This window comes from Heloderma suspectum, chromosome 5 (assembly GCF_057233095.1).
Source record: "Heloderma suspectum isolate Gila_16-S chromosome 5, 16-S_ref, whole genome shotgun sequence".
Taxonomy (NCBI): domain Eukaryota; kingdom Metazoa; phylum Chordata; class Lepidosauria; order Squamata; family Helodermatidae; genus Heloderma; species Heloderma suspectum.
The window spans coordinates 102830200-102849675 of record NC_139462.1 but is presented as its reverse complement, the minus strand read 5'-3'; the positions used below and the strand labels follow the sequence as shown (position 1 = coordinate 102849675).

The 19476-nt window shown below is 44.6% G+C and overlaps 1 protein-coding gene across 2 annotated transcripts in view; it reads left to right on the top strand.

Annotated features, from left to right (window-relative positions):
- The first annotated feature begins 7019 nt into the window (after positions 1 to 7019).
- The window catches only part of FAM114A1 (family with sequence similarity 114 member A1), a 49046-nt gene continuing 36589 nt past the window's right edge, over positions 7020 to 19476 (top strand). Inside the window, exons 1-4 of one of the 2 annotated variants that reach the window (XM_084856942.1) lie at positions 7020 to 7074; positions 9762 to 10086; positions 13954 to 14040; position 14682. In XM_084856942.1, the coding sequence (XP_084713068.1) occupies positions 9772 to 10086; positions 13954 to 14040; position 14682 (403 nt within the window). In that variant the 5' untranslated portion in view covers positions 7020 to 7074; positions 9762 to 9771. Of the gene's footprint in view, positions 7075 to 9761; positions 10087 to 13953; positions 14046 to 14681; positions 14683 to 19476 lie in introns of both variants that reach the window. The other variant, XM_084856941.1, reaches the window with a different exon arrangement.

Sequence of the window (19476 nt, the reverse complement as noted above, 5' to 3'; positions counted from 1 at the left end):
GACGCTCCAAGTACGCTCTGGGGCCTTGGTGGCACCTTGCAGCACTTTAGACACTTTGGTCATATTAACTGACTTCTTCATACCTGCTTTCATGGCTTTTAATAGCAGGGTTTGATACTGGGTGAGGCGCTCTAGCCCCACTTGTGTTTTGGGATTCCAGCAGGGGGGGGTTACTTACAAGGAGACTTTATTGGGTAACTTACAGCACACAGGCGTACTTAATTTTTGGATCAGACAGCTTCTCTGAACCACGAGCTATTGCACTAAATGGGTTTTTATACTATACATGTTACCCATGAGGCAGCACAACACTAGCAAGCATTTTCAGCATAGGCTAGAAGTGTTTGGTTCTCAGGCACAGCTTCCTGTAAACAACTTCGCTTCCCAAAGTGCTTGATAACACTTTTTATTTATTAGTATGGGAAGACAAATTTTTTCTTTCTTTTGCTTTCTTTTTCTTTGCTGATCTGCCTGTATTGCAGATCATGTTTCAAACTTTTTATATAAAACTTTCTGCTCTATGCACCAGCCTTGTCTCTTTATTTGTCTTTTTCAAGTTAAACTCACTTACTTAAACCTTTCTGCCATACACTAGTCCCACTGACACACATTTGGGATAGGTTCTTCTTCTCCTTCTAGTTAGATTTTTTTTATCTTAAAGAACTATTACATTATTGTGGCTACTTTATCCCAGGTAATAAGCTCCAGGCACAATCAGCTGCTTTTAATTTACCCTTGGGGCAACTATGGCCACGCTTCTTTTTTATAAATGTTTTTTCTTTGCCTCTTGCCTTTTCTTTCTTTTTTTTTTTCTTCTCTTCTCTATCTGTCTGCTACTTTCTCTATTCCTTCTTTTCTACTTGCTTTTGTCTTTCTTTTCTTGTCATCTATTGGGAACCACACTTAGTATTATTTGGAGTTGCAACTAACACTAATCTGCAAATATCACATATACTTTATGATATTTAAGAAATCATAAAATATACACAACAAACTTTTTCTGCAATTTAACACAATGAATGGAAAACACTTCTTGCATGGTAAGGCATGATGGAGCAGATCCAGCAATTATACTGCTCTTCTGGCTGAAAGCTCAGGGCTCATTAAAATCAAGGGACGGGCATACCCACACACGCAGAGTTCTAGGTCACCATTTTTGCATCGGCAACTCTATGCTGCATGAGTTCTGGCAGAAGGAAATCTAAAAGTCACAGATCAAACTCAGCCTGCTGTACACTGAGCTGACTACAAACACAGACACATGGTCCACAGCGATGAGAGTTCAAGTTTATCAAAAGCTTCACAGCACTGTCCATGGCAAGTCTTTGACAATTTAAAATTTTAGTTCATGTGCAGAGTGTCTCTAAAAAGCCCAGATGATGATGGAGGCAAACAGAGAAGGCTCTGGGCAATGAAGATGCGATGTTTCCAGCAAAGGCTCTCCACTTTTGCATCAGTTTAAAAAGGGAAAGTGTGGCCCTACACCCTTTCTGACAGACAAGGGCCTTTAACTTTTTAGCAAGGCTTCTGTTTAAACAGAGCGGCACAGCTCAGCTCTCTAGCCGTGACACTTTAACCTGGGCAACTCCTTTGTAAATTTTATTTTACTTCTGTCAGGTTCTCTCACAGACATTTTAAAAACTTACTCTTTTTTTTTTCTTCTAACCTGGTACACGAAAGCACTGAAACACTGAGTGCCGAAACTCAGGACGCTGGGGGGTGATGGGCATCGCTTTATACTTGCATTTTTCAGGCAGCCATTAATCTTCGGGGAGGCGGTGGGGTGATTTGCAGGACTTCAAAGGCAAGCTTCTCAGTTTGTTTGTATTTGTAAATCCCAAGCTCAAAACAGGACACGATGAGGTACAGGGCCACCAAATTCTTGCTTTGGCACGGGCAACAAATAACTCGGGTTAGCTTTCTTCGCTGGGGTCTCAAACAGGAAAACAGTCTTAATTTAAAGTTGTAACATCACTGACAGCGTCAGCCAGCCAGCTACACAGATCTCATTGTTTTTCAAGACAGTTGCTCCAATATCTTCTTTTCTTCTTAATCAGGTTGGGTCTCCCAGCTTACACAGTTTATTGCAGCTTCCAGGAGCATGGCAGTAGCGTGATTTTGGCTTGGCCAGGAACATGCTGTCTGGTTTCTCGGTCTCTTTAGCACACACACTTAGGCAGTGTAACACTGGACACTCAAATCAGTGAGATTTCTTCATTGCAGGGAATCCCACGGCAAAAGCTTAATGGTTACGCTCTTCAGAAATCATATAGCTGATGGTCAGTAGCTACAGGCTCTATGCAATTTTAACACAGTTCAAAGCTAAACACGGTTACCTTGACAGAGATCTTCAACATGGTCTTTCCGCTTCATTCTGCTTTGGGACAGTCTTATGGCACACTTTTCACTCGAAGAGGGGTCTAGCCTGTGCCCTGGGGGCTGATTCTTCACCTTTATTTTCTATTTTGCCTTCATCTTCTGGGTCTTCATTTTCAGTTTCCATTTCTTAGGGATTTCATCTCAATTAGGCGAGGTGATGATGTTGCACAACTCAGAACGTTGTGGGCAATTTTCCTGCCCCCCCTCTCTCGGCGCGCTAGGCTAACAGCTACGTCTTCGGCCTTACACTCTCACGCTCCCACGTTTTGTTAAAAGCCAGACTGTCCTGCAACATTTTTCTAATTAACAGCCTCAGATCTTGTTTTTTTTCCTCTCAGCTCGACCTTGAGCTTTTTGCTGTTTTCTCTCTTTATTCTGAATCTTTTTAAAAAAACCTTTTTCCTTCTTTGTTTGACATACATCTCAAGGGGGTGCAAGGTTTGCTTCCCCCACCACCCATAGCCTCCCTCCTAAATTGAAGACAGACACAATTAGGGAATGGGAATTGGTCAGTGAGTAAGGGGTCTCACTGGCCGACACAAGAGGATTTTTCACACCACGCACTTTGCTACTGGCCTGGGCACCCGGACAGTCAACGGTATGCGTCAGAAACCGCAGTAGCCACTCACACAATCATCAATCTCTCCACTACATCCATATGTCCCTGCCACCCACTTTTCCCACTTTTTACCAGAGCGGAAAACGGCTTCCCCAGCTTCCTCAGCTTCCTACTGAGTACTGGCGTGCTAGGTACTGGCGCCCACTCGGGGGTGTGATCAGGCCCCCCTTCTACCCGCAAGGAGTAGGTTCTTTTGTATACGTATACCACCAACACTGACCTTCTTCACAAGGCGGGGCCCTCTTTTTTTCTGCCCAGTGGCCTTTCTCCCTAAAGGCGGGGCCCTCTTTTTCCCATATACTTGCCTTTCTCCTGAAGGCTTCCAATGTGGGTTTCAACTCAATTGCAGCTGCGATACAGGCAGGGCTCAAGTTCCTTCCTCCGCTTCCCAAGGTTCTCTTGCTGCTCACTACTGTTTGGGCGATCCCGGTGCAGGCTTTCTCCCATTCACTCGACAAAAAGGTCGGTGGCGCCAAGAAAGGGAGGCATGCGCCGTGCTCGTCCTCCTGGTGTGGCGATCAAGAGCAGGCAACTGCCACCTGTCTGGCTCAGAGCCTGCCACATCCGAGTCACGGCACCATTTATGTTGCAGAACCCTGAGTCAGAGAGACCACGGAGTGAAGGAAAAAGAGATTCTTTATTTAACGCGCGGGCTTAAGGCTGGAATCATTTCCAAAGAGCCAGAAGCCCCGATTTACATTAGCACATTGGTTTTATAGACATTGTGACATATATGAAACGGCTCCTCCTCTTCCTCCCGCATGGGGTTGCAATCCTCAACATTTCTTCTCTTAGCACTATTGTTTATAATACAAGAACTGGGTTATAGGGTAGCCATGATAAGGAGAGAACAGAAGAGAACAGCAGAGAACAAGATATACAATTGTATGACCTTTGACAAGATAAGGAATTCCTGTGTCTCGTCAGCTTACAACAATATATTCAAGGGAGAAAGAGCTCAGCAAGAACATGAAGCATGAGACTGCATGAGGCTACTTAGTCTGACCCCTGATATGGCTGCTACACTACCTCTGCCAGTTCAAGGAGGGAAGCTGCTGGACAGTGGGGTGGGTTGTACACCAGCACCATCCCAAACTGCACCAGCCCACAAAAGGCACAAACACTCCAAACAGAGACTCGCTTGGACCAAAGGCCCAGAGAGACAGACAGAACTCCTACAGACACAGGACCAGTCTTACCATTAGGCATGGTGAAGCAGCTGCCTCAGGCGGCAGATACTGGGAGGCAGCAGTGGCAGCACCCAGCTACTCCCCTCTCTTGGAGGACAGCCTGTCCTGAACCACCTAAACTAGCCTGCTGCCTTTAGGAGTGATGACGGATATTGTCCTGTTGTCAGTATGAAGTAAGGTTCAACTGCCAATCTAGTTGGAGAATGTGGATAGGGAGACATTTTCCTCCCTCTCTCAAAATACTAGAACCTGGAGTCATCCAGATTCCAGCTGAACATCAGGATAAACTTCCTGACTCTTACAACAATATGACAATGGAACCAATTACCTAGGGAGGTGGTGGGCTTTCCCACACTGGAGGCATTCAAGATGAAGCTGGACAGCCATCTGTCAGGGATGCTTTGACTTGGATTCCTGCACTTAGCAGGGGGTTGGACTTGATGGTCTTATAGGCCCCTTCCAACCCTACTATTCTGTGATTCTATGATCCTGTGAAGCTCATTGTGGGAGCTTCTGGACAGATAAAAGGAAGTACTTCTTCACACAGCACATAGTTAAAACTATGGAATTTGCTAGCACAGGATGTAGTGATGGCCACCAATTTGGATGGCTTTAAAAGGGGGTTGGACAACTTCCTGGAGGAAAAAGCTATCAATGGCTACTAGTCCTGATGGCTATGTGCTACCTCCAGTACCAAAGGCAGTGAGCCTATGTACACCAGTTGCTCAGTAACATGGGTGGGAGGGTGCTGTTGCACTCATGCCCTGCTTGTGCATTCCTGGTCAACAGCTGTTTGGTCACTGTGTGAACAGAATCCTGGTCTGGATGGACCCTTGGTCTGATCCAGCATGGCTCTTCTTATGTTCTTATGTAGTTGGTGATGGCTTCTGTACTTGTAACATGGGGGCGGTGCCAGTGGTGTATAGAGGACACTGACCCCAGCCCTTCAGGCTATGGTTCCATGTAAATATGCCATAAGGAAGGCTGAGCGAAGGAAGATAGATGCTTTTGAACTGTGGTGCTGGAGGAAAATTCTGAGAGTGCCTTGGACTGCAAGAAGATCAAACCAGTCCATACTCCAGGAAATAAAGTCAGACTGCTCACTTAAGGGAATGATATTAAAGGCAAAACTGAAGTACTTTGGCCACATAATGAGAAGACAGGCTACCCTGGAGAAGATGCTGATGCTAGGGAAAGTGGAAGGCAAAAGGAAGAGGGGCTGACCAAGGGCAAGATGGATGGATAATATTCTGGAGGTGACGGACTCGACCTTGGGGAGCTGGGGGTGGCGACGGCCAACAGGAAGCTCTGGTGTGGGCTGGTCCATGAAGTCACGAAGAGTCGGAAGCGACTGAACGAATAAACAACAACAACAAAATATTGATACCCCTTCAATGGATACCTTCATGGATCACTGCCTTGTTGTGAGTACATCATGAGAAACACCGGGTTGGATGAATCACAGGTTGGAATCAAGATTGCTGGGAGAATTATCAACAACCTCAGATACGCAGATGATACCACCCTAATGGCAGAAAGCGAAGAGGATCTAAAGAGCCTCTTGCTGAGGGTGAAAGTGGAGAGTGCAAAAGCTGGTTTGAAACTCAACATTAAAAAAACTAAGATCATGGCATCTGGCCCCATCACTTCCTGGTGTATAGAAGGAGAAGAAATGGAAGCAGTGACAGATTTTATTTTCTTAGGCTCCATGATCACTGCAGACAGTGACTGCAGCCATGAAATTAAAAGACGCTTGCTCCTTGGGAGGAAAGCTGTGGCAAACCTAGACAGCATAGTAAGAAGCAGAGACATCACCTTGCCAACAAAGGTCCGTCTAATCAAAGCTATGGTTTTCCCAGTAGTAACGTATGGCTGTGAGAGCTGGACTATAAGGAAGGCTGAGCGCCGAAGAATTGATGCTTTCGAACTGTGGTGCTGGAGAAGACTCTTACGAGTCCCCTGGACTGCAAGGAGGTCAAATCAGTCCATCCTAAAGGAAATCAACCCTGACTGCTCATTGGAAGGACAGATACTGAAGCTGAAGCTCAAATATTTTGGCCACCTAATGCGAAGAGAAAGGTCACTGGAAAAGACCCTGATGCTGGGAAAGATTGAAGACAAAAGGAGAAGGGGACGGCAGAGGATGAGATGGCTAGATAGCATCACCGATGCAATGAATATGAACTTGAGCACACTCCGGGAGAGGGCGGAGGACAGGAAGGCCTGGCGTGCTATGGTCCATGGGGTCACGAAGAGTCGGACACGACTTAATGACTGAACAACAACAAAATATTGAGAATCTGCACTGCACACGTACATGCATAAAAAGTTCTCCCAGGACCAATTTGATTTTTGCTGGAGAGAATCAAATTGCCTAAAATGCTGTTCAAAAGCTCCAGAAGCCAAAATTATCATAGGGGGTCGAGGGAGGCTAGAAAAGGAACTGAAACTAATGCACAGAGCTCCAAAAATAAACGGAAAAACCAAAGGCAAGCCAGGATCCTCAAAAGCAAAGCTCAGGAGCGGCAAGGAGAGACTCCCCTGCTCTTTCTGCCTGCTCCTTCGCTCGTGTGAAGGGAAAGTCCAAAGGGCCGCGCGTCTTCCCCCCACGCCCGTCTTCTTTTCCCCATCCTTGCAGTGAATCATGAGCGTCAGGCAGGCTAAGGCCGCTAGCTGGCGCGCCGCTTTTCTGGACCAGAAGGAGCCTCAGTCAGCTCTGACGAGAAGGCCAGACCCAAACAGAGCAAGCTCGGCCCTCTGTCGGCGCTTTCCGCCCGCCCCTCCTCTGTCCCTCGCCCACTCCAAGCCTGTGCCGACGTGGCCGGCCGGGCGGAGAAAGGAAGGTGCCGGAGGCGCGCCAGGCACGCAGGCAGCGGCTCAGCGGCGGTAAGGGGGCAATGCGGCTTCTTCTCCTTGTCTTTCCCCCCCCCCTCAGCAACTTCTGACCGAGGGAGACTCTTTTAAACTCGCTTCCTTGCGTCTCAAGGGCAAGAGAGAAACTTTGTTTTGCTTTCCCACGATTTTTTAAAACCTCCTATTAAAGATACAAGGGACGGAATCTTACTTCTGGTCCCTTTGTCTCCTTTTCGGCGTTATGGTGCGAGCGGAATTACTCATAATAATATTTCACCCCATCATCGCCCCGGGTCCCCCCCCCCCCAAGTGTGGTGGCGCGCGGGGTGTGTGTGTGTGTATCTGTGTGGAATATTTCTCAGTTTCTGCCAAGAAAGAGCGACGGCGCGTTTGTGGGTCCACAAAATCTCAAAAGGCCAGAAGTTGGAGGCTGTAGCTTAGGGTCTTTTCCCATCGCAATCTTCAAGAATCGCTCACAAATTGATTTATTAATAAATGCATCACTAGATTGTTTCTGCCATCTCGATGACCACTTTAGACGGTGCATTTTTTTTAAGTGTAGGCGTAGTGCATACGCCAAAACCAGTAACGAGAGAGAGAGAGAGAACTAAGGTTCCAGTCCAATACATCTGGAAGTCTCATTGAATTCAATGGGACTTACTTCCGAGTAGACATGTATAGTGTTGCCAGTGGAGGCTGGTGTCTCCGATTTCGATGGGACTGTGAATCCATCCTGGCTTTCAGTCAGAACCAGCCAGAACTCTAAAGGGGCTATCCAAGGTGCTGAACCCAGTTACAGCCCCGCCAAAATCAGAGACACCAGCCTCCACTGACTGTGCTATAAATGCATTTTGTGGAGTGTCTGATGAGGTAAAAGATGTATCTACCGCTGCCAAGAAGCTTGTGATTGGTCTGCAATCCCTGCTACGTGTGCATGTCTTTAAAACACACTTTTATTTCCCGTAATGTGTGAACTGGCCACCTCTTTCAAGGAATGGATAAAAGTTTTGAAGAACATTGCATAGAAAGCCAGCAATCCGCAGATGTCAGTCAAATCAAGGAATGGACTGTCTTAACATATACTTGTTCGAAGTATATGTTTTAATGTCTTATACACTAAATAGTAGGGATGGCCACATTTTGTTTATTCATGGATAACTTGGGGGGATTCCTAATTTGGGGGTTTATGTGGGTGAGGGAGCTGAACCCTACCCCTCCTCTGCCTTGCCTTACTCCATTGCTTCAGGCACTATTCTCCCAAAGCCAGCTCACTTCCAGTATTGAAGCCAGGCAAGGCCATTCAGTGATGAAGCATGCACGTGCACCTTCTGCTGTTAAATGGGTTTCACACACACCTTTTTTTATATGGACAGGGCAGACATGTGAACAACAAAGGTGGCTACCCCTCTCACATCTAGTTTGATCATCAAAAGGCAAATATATGCAACTGAATGCCTGTAAATATATTTGGTTTGTTATTTTATGAATTGCATTATGACTAGGGTGGCCTGATACAAAAGTGGACAATGCTCCTGCATGTCTAATAGTTGTGTAGAAGAGGGAATTTCAGGAGGTATAGCTTCTGTAACAAGCTGCACCTGCTGATATAACTATTATGGGTGCAGGAGCCCTGTCCTTTTTTGCATCTGGCCACCCTAGTTATGACATGATAAGATATTCCAAGGGATAGCTGTGTTAGTCTGTTGCAGTAAAAATAACAGAAGTCTTGTAGCACCTTAAAGTCAAACATATTTATTACGGCATAAACGTTCATGGACTAGAGTCCACTTCATGATAAGATATGTGACTTATGAATGTCGTTTTTATTTATTGTGTTGTGAGCTGCCTGGAGGGGACTGTCAGACCTTGGTGGTGAACAAATCCAAAAAATAAAATATCTAATAAATTGAAAGTCAAAAGATCTGAGATTGGAGGTAACAGTGAGGATTTCCCTGAACACCACTTTCCCTCCCATTGGGAAGGGGAATTCCTGCTGTTATCGGCAATCTCACACCGGAGGTAACAGTGGGAATGCGAGTGGTGGGAGACTCAGCCAACATTGGGAAGAGGTGCTCTTCCTGGTGCTGACCAAATCACTTTGCATGGCACACAGTGTCCATGAGGGCACTGGGCACCACACACCGCTCTTTCCAGTTCTGTCCAAGTTGCTTTGCATGGTATCCATGGGGCACCAGGTACCACATGAAGCAAGGGACTCAGATGATGCTAGGAGGAGCAGCTCCATACCTCTCTCAGCATGGAAAAAAGTTAGGGGGGCACTGTTTATGTCAGTGGGCATGGCCACATCCACTGACTTCATCCAGCCCACAGAGGTTATCCCACCTCATCCTAGTTCTATGCCCCTGGCCTAGATGATGAAGAACGCAATGACCTTGTTCTCACATCATGGTGACAAGTCATGGGTTATTAAAGCCACGATTCACAGGGATGCATGACATCTCTGAGCTACTTCTGGCTTTTGTAAACAACCTCCAATTGGAGGTTGTCAGTGTGACATGCAAACCCAGTCCAATGGGTTGTTTAGGGGCTAAACAACCCAGTGGTTAACCTGTGGTTAATAAACCCATGATATGTTGCGGTGACATACAATCAGCCATATCACATTCTACTGTCCCTCAGTTATGAGGGGATGCTATTGTTGTTCAAATGTTTACTATGTAGCCTTTTATAAATATGTGGATTTCTTTCTCTTTCTGCAGAATTAAAAAAATGTCTGGTGGTGAGAGTGATGTGTTAACCCAAGAGAAAAACAAAGAAATAATGGAACGAGGCAGCAATGTTTCAGCTTCTGACACAGACATGCATAATGAAAAGTCAGGACAGGTACCCCCTCAAGATATTGGGGGGCATGTTTATGAAAGCCCCAACAATGAACAGGAAGGGGACCTGATGACTTTAGGACATCCTTTGAAGGAGGAACATTCCAGTGGAGACATCGCTGAGAATGTTCCTACTGAATGCAGTGAGTCTGTAAGCCTTGAACCAGAACCTGGATCTGAAGTTCTGAATGAAGAAAGTGACTCAGTAAGAAATGCTTTTTTGTTGTTGTTTATTATTAATTTTGTTGCTATAACACACTGAAAGGTGTACCCCAGTTAGGATAGTTTTGGACCTCCTTAGTGCAGCAGCCCTGTGTTGAGTTCAGCCTCCACACAAACTCACTGCAGAGAGAGATGGGGAAAATTTGACACAGGTCTGTCATTTAGGGCACAATCCTATTCAGATAGGCGGCCGCCTCCATGCTTCTCCTGCCCTGCATGTTTGGCTAGACAGCCAATTGCAGCTGTCTAGCTGTGGGAGCACGGAGTGGGGAAGGAGGCTGCTGCACGACACATTGGATGTGTCATACAGGCATTTCCACCCATCCCGGAATGCCCCTTTTCGGCCACTCCACACTCGTCTTGCGAGCGCGGAGGACGGGGCTGTTCTGTGCTGCCTCCAAGGCAGCGCAAAAGTGGGGGTAGGTCAGTTCTCCGGGAACCGACCTCAGAGCACAGGCTCTGATGTCGGTTCTTGGAAAACCAGATATCCTATGGCCATCTAGCCACTGTCTAGCGGCCGTAGGATTGTTTCCTCTGAGCAGCAGTCCTGTCCAACGTTTCTCATAATATGTAGTTTCACCTTTAATGTACCCTTGGTCCCATTAAATCTTTTTTGCCCTATGATGCAGAGAAGCATGTGCATGTGAAACTTGTCATACTTTATCCTAGTTATGCTTCACCATTCTTTATCCTGGCAGCTTTTGGGGGACCATACTCCCATCTCTTTGCATTTAGAGAGGGAACATGCACATATGGTACATCTGAGGAACCTGCATTATCATTCCTTAGTGAGGGTGGCATTACATTAAAAAAGTTCTAATGGAAACAACAGACTGCTTTTGTCCATATAATATGCATTTGCATAATATTCTTGCATTCTTCTAAGCGTGGGTTACTGTATGCCTTTGCTTTTTGTGAAGATAAAATGTTTCGAAATACACAATAGCTGCTATTTCTGGTTATCAGCATTCAAGTATTATTTTGGAAATCATCCTTGCCAAGAGAAAAATGTATCGCACACTGCCTCCATTTTTTTACTTTTATTGTAGCATGGATGCAAAACTTAAGGAGTCTGTGTAGACTACCCAGGAATGTATTCTCAGAAAACCAGGGATACAATATTATACAGCCAAACACAAACAGGACCTTTTATGGTGTAGTAATATTAATATTGTTGTTGTTAACAAAATTGGATATACATATATTTGTACTAATCTTTAGAATCCATAAACAACAAAGCAGTTGCAGTTAATTGCAGTTTTGAAAATGAAGGCTCATCACCAGTTTTAACAACATGATATTTAAGGTGGCGAAGTACTCACTGGGATTGTGGACAGAAAGTAAGGAGATGGTATGTGGCTCTCCTCACTGTAGCCTTTAGTTGCTGACTGTGGAAGGAATGCATCTGCACTGTCGACCCCCATTGGGTGGATCCATAGAAGCTGCACCCAAGGAAGCAGGCATCCTTTCCTCCACCATCATTCCGCATGTTTTTTTGTGGCCAGCTTGTCTCTGGTGGGAGAACTCAGGCAGAAGCATGCTTTTGTGGGGAAGAGAAAGCATCTATTTTTCCCTTCACAGCTGGCGAGACAAATCTGGAAGCTTGCTGCTTCATTTGGTAGAAGCCACGCATGTCTGTGTGACCCATATACAGAGATGTATTGCCTTCCCATCTTGTGGGCACACTCTGTTGTGTGCACATAGCTCCCTAGCTAGAGGACAGGAGTGAATGCTACACTGGCAGCCAGGAGTGGCCCAAAGATGAAAGGTAAATGCTGACTTTCATGTATATGATTAAACTGGCCTGGGTGTTAGTTCTGTGAAATTTAAAGAGGCTGGCCAACAGGTGGAAGCACAGGACTGGCAGCAGCAGCATTATTGCTCATCCCTATAATAAATAATAAAACTACAGCAGCAATAGCTGCTTTTTTCTGGTCAGCAGGATGCAATCAGTTTTCAATCATGCTGTATTCAGCTAATTCTTCATCTCAGAGTGCAAGCTGAAAAGATGCCTGATTGATTTTACATGAAAGGGATATAAGCCAAGGACTGCAAGAGGAGATTAGTCATTTGCTCCATTTGCATGAAGAGAATCATACACATAAATAACTAATATACCAGCTTCTTTTCAGGTGAAAGCATCCAGTACCTATTAAGACTGAGTTATACTTAAAATGTGAATGAAGATCTGAAAAAGGCACCATCCCTAATACACTACTGCAGGATTGTTAGCCTCCTTAATACGGTATTGCAGCAGTTTTGAAGCTTCCAACCTTTTGCGTACCCTTTCTACATTGATCTGTCTGCCAAGGAACCCCTGTGCATTGCAGAGGATTCTAGGGGGCATTCTGTGTAGCACTCTTGGTGGATGAAGGGCATGAGCCAGGCCTGTTTGTCCCCACCATCACCCTACATGAGCTTAGTGTATATCCTAGTACAGTCTTCCCCAACTCAGTGCTTTTCAGTTTTATTTATTATATTTTTACTCTGCCCATTGTCACATGTTCTCTGAGCAGATTACAAAAGGCTAAAAGAATAAAATACAATGCAAAAGTTGTGTTGGACTACATCTCCCATCAAGCCCAGCCAGGATGGGAAACCATGCTAAGTGGGGATGATGAGAGTTGTATGCCAACATGTCTATAGAATGTCAGGTTGAGGAAGGCTGCCCACGTAGATACCTGACACCCTTCTGCAGCTGTGCATTGTAAGCAAAAATGGTTGTGGTAGCAGGCAAGCCGTTTTTTGAGGAAGCTTGTCCATCATTACTGATTCTGCCATTGGGGAGCCGTCCAAAGAAATGCCAAGATTTCCTCAAATGCAGTATGAAATGCACTGTTATAATGTAAGGTTGGCTAGTGAGGTAGTTAAGAGAGAAGACTTATAGGCCCATTTCCCGAAGCTGTTGTTTTTTTCAAGTACTTTTCAAGATATGGTTAAGACTCCACTCAAAAGTGAAAAATACAAAACACCACTCCATGCCTCTGTGTGCATGGAGAAAAGAGAAGGGGGTCAGATGACATTAGGGGCAGGGCTTCAGGAGGGGGCTTCAGGAGGAAGGGACCATTCCATGGAAGGGAAAGTCATGCAGGGACACCACAATGCCTGGCTTTGAGGAAGGACCCCCTCAGAGCCAGGCGTTTGAGAGAGCCACGCCGGCCACTTTTTACAGCTGACACAGCTCTTCAGAGAGTCTCGCCCTCATGAAGAAAAAGTAGTGAACAAAAATAAATTGCCGATTTCCTTCTCCTCCTCTTGCCAGCCCCGCTGTCCCCCAAAACACTGCTGTCCCCCAAAATTGTTCTCTCCCCCCCCTTCCTTTTACTTACTTATCTAGGAGCCAGAGCAGCAGTGGTGCACAGTAATAGGAGAGGAGGGAGACCAGTCCCTTCTCCCCTCCCTCTCTATTGCACTGCTCCACAATGTGCCAGAAGGGAAGGTGTGGTGGCCCATTGTAGTAGCCCTCTGGAAGACTGCTATTTCCAAGGGCCACTATGCCAGGCCTCCTGGAATGCTGCAGAGGGATATGGGAGGGGGCGGAAGGGGCAGATCCCTTGCTCCCCGTCCTCCACCTGTGCTCCTACTGCCGCTGCCACCCGACTGGTAAGTAAAAGAAAGAGTAGTTAGGTGTGTTTGGGAGGTTAGTGGCAAGGTGTGTTTTCCAGGTTTTTTGGAACGATTCGAGATCATTTCCAAGTCAATCTGAGGGGGAATGGGGGACAGATAGGCCATGACTATATCTTTCTTGAAGTACCATGTCTTTAATTTTTATGTTTCTCCAAATGTCAGTAGCTATATTTGAAAAATACAAATGGCTGACAGCATCCTTAATATATGGTTTTTCCTACAGGACATGGATCCACCACCTAAAGGGAGAGGATGGACAACCTGGGGATCGTGGGGCAAGTCCCTGCTTTCAACAGCATCTGCCACAGTTGTTAAGTATCCAAGCCAGTAAAGTCATTGTATAAAAATATTTAAATATAATTACTTTGATTTCTGTTCTTGAGACAGAGTATCTTGACCTCAAAAGGAACCATAATATATTTCTTCTCTTCCTTGTAGGGCCAAACAAAATGTTGTAACAGAGCTGTCTTTAACATTGACCTGGCAACTGCTTAACCCTTTCTGTGCCAGCTCATTTCCTCCTGAAATTCCCTGGAGGGGAGATTCAGCTGGGGGGAGAACCTTAAAAGAAAATCTGTTGGCAGGAAAAGGACCGAATGCTTCTTCCTATTCTTCCAATACTGGGAGGAAGAGGGAGCAATAACCACTGGACTAACACTAGACACATCTGTGCTGGTAATGTTTAGTTTAGCCTTAAAACAGTGAGGAGAAGCATGGTACAGCACCTGTTGGATCAACTATGTTGGTTCACACAAGCTATGTTGTTGTTCAGTCGTTAAGTCATGTCCGACTCTTTGTGACCCCATGGACCATAGCACGACATGCCTTCCTGTCCTCTGCTTTCTCCCGGAGTGTGCTCAAGTTCACATTCATTGTGTCGGTGATGCTATCTAGCCATCTCATCCTCTGCCGTCCCCTTCTCCTTTTGCCTTCAATCTTTCCCAGCATCAGGGTCTTTTCCAGAGAGTTTTCTCTTCACATTAGGCGGCCAAAATATTTGAGCTTCAGTTTCAGTATCTGTCCTTCCAATAAGCAGTCAGGGTTGATTTCCTTTAGGATTGACTGATATGACCTCCTTGCAGTCCAGGGGACTCGTAAGAGTCTTCTCCAGCACCACAGTTCGAAAGCATCAATTCTTCGGCGCTCAGTCTTCCTTATAGTCCAGCTCTCACAGCCATACATTACTACTGGGAAAACCATAGCTTTGATTAGACAGACCTTTGTCGGCAAGGTGATGTCTCTGCTTCTTACTATGCTGTCTAGGTTTGCCATAGCTTTCCTCCCAAGGAGCAAGCGGTGATCTTGGAGCCCAAGAAAATAAAATCTGTCACTGCTTCCATTTCTTCCCCTTCTATATGCCAGGAAGTGCCAGATGCCAGATGCCATGATTTTCGTTTTTTTTTAACGTTGAGTTTCAAACCAGCGTTTACACTCTCCTCTTTCACCCTCAGCAAGAGGCTCTTTAGATCCTCTTCGCTTTCTGCCATTAGGGTGGTATCGTCTGCATATCTGAGGTTGTTGATAATTCTCCCAGCAATCTTAATTCTGACCTGTGATTCATCCAACCCGGTGTTTCTCATGATGTACTCTGTATATAAATTAAATAAGCAGGGCGACAATATACAGCCTTGTCATACTCCTTTCCCAATTTTGAACCACTCGGTTGTTTCATGTCCGGTTCTTACTGTTGCTTCTTGTCCTTCGTACAGGTTTCTCAGGAGACAGGTAAGGTGGTCTGGTACTCCCATCTCTTTAAGAATTAGCCAGAGTTTGTTGTGATCCACACAATCAAAGGCTTGAGCGTAGTCAATGAAGCAGAAATAGATGTTTTTCTGGAATTCTCTTGCTTTCTCCATGATCCAGCGAATGTTGGCAATTTGATCTCTAGTTCATCTGCCTCTTCGAAACCCCGCTTGTACTTCCAGTAGTTCTCGGTTCACATGCTGCTGAAGCCTAGCTTGTAGGATTTTGAGCATCACCTTGCTGGCATGTGAAATGAGCGCAATTGTACGGTAGTTGGAACACTCTTGGGCATTGCCCTTCTTTGGAACTGGAATGTAAACTGACCTTTTCCAGTCTTGTGGCCACTGCTGAGTGTTCCAAATTTGTTGGCATATTGAGTGCTGCACTTTAACAGCATCATCTTTTAGGATTTTAAATAGCTCAGCTAGAATACTGTCATATCCACTAGCTTTGTTGTTTGTAATGCTTCCTAAGGCCCACTTGACTTCACTCTCTAGGATGTCCAGCTCAAGTTCAGTGACCGCACTATCATGGCTATCAGGGACATTAAGACCTTTCCTGTATAGTTCTTCTGTGTATTCTTGCCACCTCTTCTTAATCTCATCTGCTTCTGTTAGGTCCCTGCCTTCTTTGTCCTTTATCATGCCCGTCTTTGCACAAAACGTTCCCTTGAGATCTCCGATTTTCTTGAAAAGATCTCTAGTCTTTCCCATTCTGTTGTTTTTCTCGATCTCTTTGCATTGTTAATTTAAGAAGGCCTTCTTGTCTCTCCTTGCTATTCTCTGGAACTCTGCATTCAGTTGGGTATATCTTCCCCTTTCTCCCTTGCTTTTCGCTTCCATTCTTTCCTCAGCTACTTGTAAAGCCTCATCAGACAGCCACTTGGCTTTCTTGCCTTTCTTTTTCTTTGGGATGGATTTAGTTGCTGACTCCTGAACAATGTTACGGACCTCCGTCCATAGTTCCTCAGGCACTCTGTCTATCAGGTCTAATGCTATGTACATAAGCCAATAATGCATCACATAATGACTGATCACTTTGTGACTTTCAATTGAAATGTGTGATCTTTCTGCATTATAAATCTTGAAGGTGATGTAGGTAAAATGAAATCTCTGTCTGTAGTGCTTGATTTGTGATGGCTGTTTCACTCATGTTAGCCATCATATGAGGTTGTGGTTTTCTCCTACCCAATTGGGAGAAAGAGGAATAGCTTCCTATGGCCCACAACAGGGCTCTTTGTGTATGCTCAGATCTCAAGCCCCAATGATCCAATGGAATCAAAGATCAATGTTATCTTGTATTTATTCTGTGGCAGCAGCCATCTTACACGACTTCCAAAATCTGGTTCACTCTGTCAGATAATAGATGTGATGCTGCAACCATCTTCTAGAATAAAGCTTGCTTCCTCATAACCTGATCAATAACCAGTTAATTTGTAAAGTAGTTAGATTCAAATTCAAGTACTTCAAGTTAATTGGTTTGTGGATGAGCCTCTCTATGATTCACTATTAGCAATCAAACCAGCCACTAAACCTGGCAACAGAGCCTCAGCCCTATGTTTTATCCTACTTCTTCGTAATCAACACAATATTGCCATTTAGTCAAGTATGGCAAATGTTTGCTGTATCTTGCTTTATTTGTTAAAATTCCATGTGGTAAAATGACTGTATGTGCAGCTATGTGCAATGAATTAAAATGTGAAGAACCTAATGTTTCAAAAAAAGAAAGAAAATTTAGAGATTTCTACATGAGGCATTTATCGTATGCTTGTTATTCCCTACTTATGGTTGTTTATGGATTCTTTAGAAGATGTTATGACCCTCCAGTTTCACTTCTGTGTCTAACCACACTTTCGGTGAGTTTTTTTAGAGCAGGGAAAATGTTGCATTTAATTGTGAAAGTGAAAGAAAGTGCAATTTCCTCTTATGTATTTGCGCTAATCTGCTATACCACAGTGCCACCTAGAGGTTATGTAGCAAAAAGCAGGAGAGAAAATGCTCTTCCTGTAGTGCTTAGATCTCAATTCTGCGACAAAACCAAAAGTTGATACAGTGGATTAACAGTCTCATGTAGAAAAGCTCTTAATTTCATAAAGGTAAAACTGAAATGCTTGTTCAGCTGTCAGATTGATCTTGCAATGCTTGGTTTCTCTCTTTCCAACAGAATGTTTTTATTTTGTTTTGTTTACAACTGGGAAGTAATATAATTCGCAGTGTTTTCAAGCAGCAATTACTATTCTTCTAATCACCTTAAGGGGCGGGAAAGCTGTGTTTTGCAACATCTTTGTTTGTTTTCCTGTTGTTATTGCTGTAGAAAGTTAGAACATGTTTGAAGCTATGATATATTATATAAAATCTAGGATTTTGTGTGTGTGTGTGCACTCTTATATGTACACACACACTTCGTATATACAAATACATGTACATATACATATACAGATGTGTATGTGTATTAGCAAAAGCACAAATCCTTAATTGATCACAATACTCATCTGTGTATACTTACACACACTGTCTTGCAACCAACTAAGGATTTGCACATTTGCTAATAATATATTGATTTACTTTTCAGAATTTGTCAAAATCTAACAAATATATTAAGAAAAGCTACATCCCAAAAGAAACTAATAATTGAAAATGCAATTAGATCATCTTTTCAAAGCATACTAAAAAATATTGGGAAGAGGTGAGGAGTATGAAATTATTAGTTTGTGAGTACAGAATAAACTGTTACTTGATGAACTCACAAAGCAGGTCAATGCAAGCAATGATTAAGAATCTCCTGAAGTTAATTTAACACAAGTAAATCCCAGGGAGGCTAATCCAAAGGCCTGGAAGAAGTGAACACTGAAGTAACTATGTTTGTAGATGATTCAAATCAATTTCAAGATGATTAAAATAGATTCTGAGGTAATCCAAAAGACCTGAGACAAGTCAAATTAAAAATAGAATTTAATAAGTTGGGTTCAGACAAGTTAGTTGAACCTCCCGAGATCCCATTGAAATCAATGGGACGAGTTAGTCATGGCTTAACTTAAATCCAATTGATTTCAATGGAAACTGTTTAATTTAGTTTGGATCCAACCCAGTGTCAACCTGATCTTTATTTATCTTCTTTTTGGTTTCTGAATTGGGTACTTCTATACAGGAAAGATAATATGGGTTGTAAGGCAGGTTCTCAGAAATATCAGTATGCTATGCTGTTGAAATTTAAAAAGCAAACCAACCAAAACACAACAGATGGAGGGCGCAGTTCTACCGGGATAGGCGGCCACCTCCAAACTCAGAGGCAACCGCCTATCCAGTGCAGGGCAGGAGAAGCACGGAGGAGATCGTCCCCTCCGCACTTCAGCTGCCCTTCATTTGCGGCTAGACAGCCAATTTCGGCTGTCTAGCCGTGGAAAGTCGGAGTGGGGGAAGCGGTGGCCGGACGACATGTTGGATGTGTCATACTGGATTTCTGACTTCCCCGCCCCGGTACGCCCCCAGGAATGGCCCGTGTTCGCCGCTCCATGCTCCTCTTCCGAGCATGGAGTACAGGGCCATTCCATACTGCCTGCAAGGCAGCATGGGAGGCAGTGAAGGTCAGTTCTCAGGGAACAGACCTCGGAGCACAGGCTCTAAGGTTGGTTCCTGGAAACCCACATATCCTATGCTGTCTAGCCGCTGACTAGCAGCCAAAGAATTGTGCCCTTAATCTTTGAAAAGATATTGTGCAAATGGAAGTCTACAAAGAAGAAAAATAAATGTGGTCAGACATATTTTGATCAGAGCCTCCATTGCCCAGCCACAAGTTCCAGGGCTCCCATCACACAGGGATTCAAATCTCCTGATAGCCAAAGCATGCACATCCTTCCTATTTACCCTTGCTGGGGCATATATACTAAGTAGCAGCAATCTGAAAATCCTCCGTATACCTTTGCTGGGACTTATTTACTCCCAGTGCTGTGACTGGCTGCTGCTGTCCACTGCTACAGCTGGGAGGAAGCACTGTTATCTGGGAT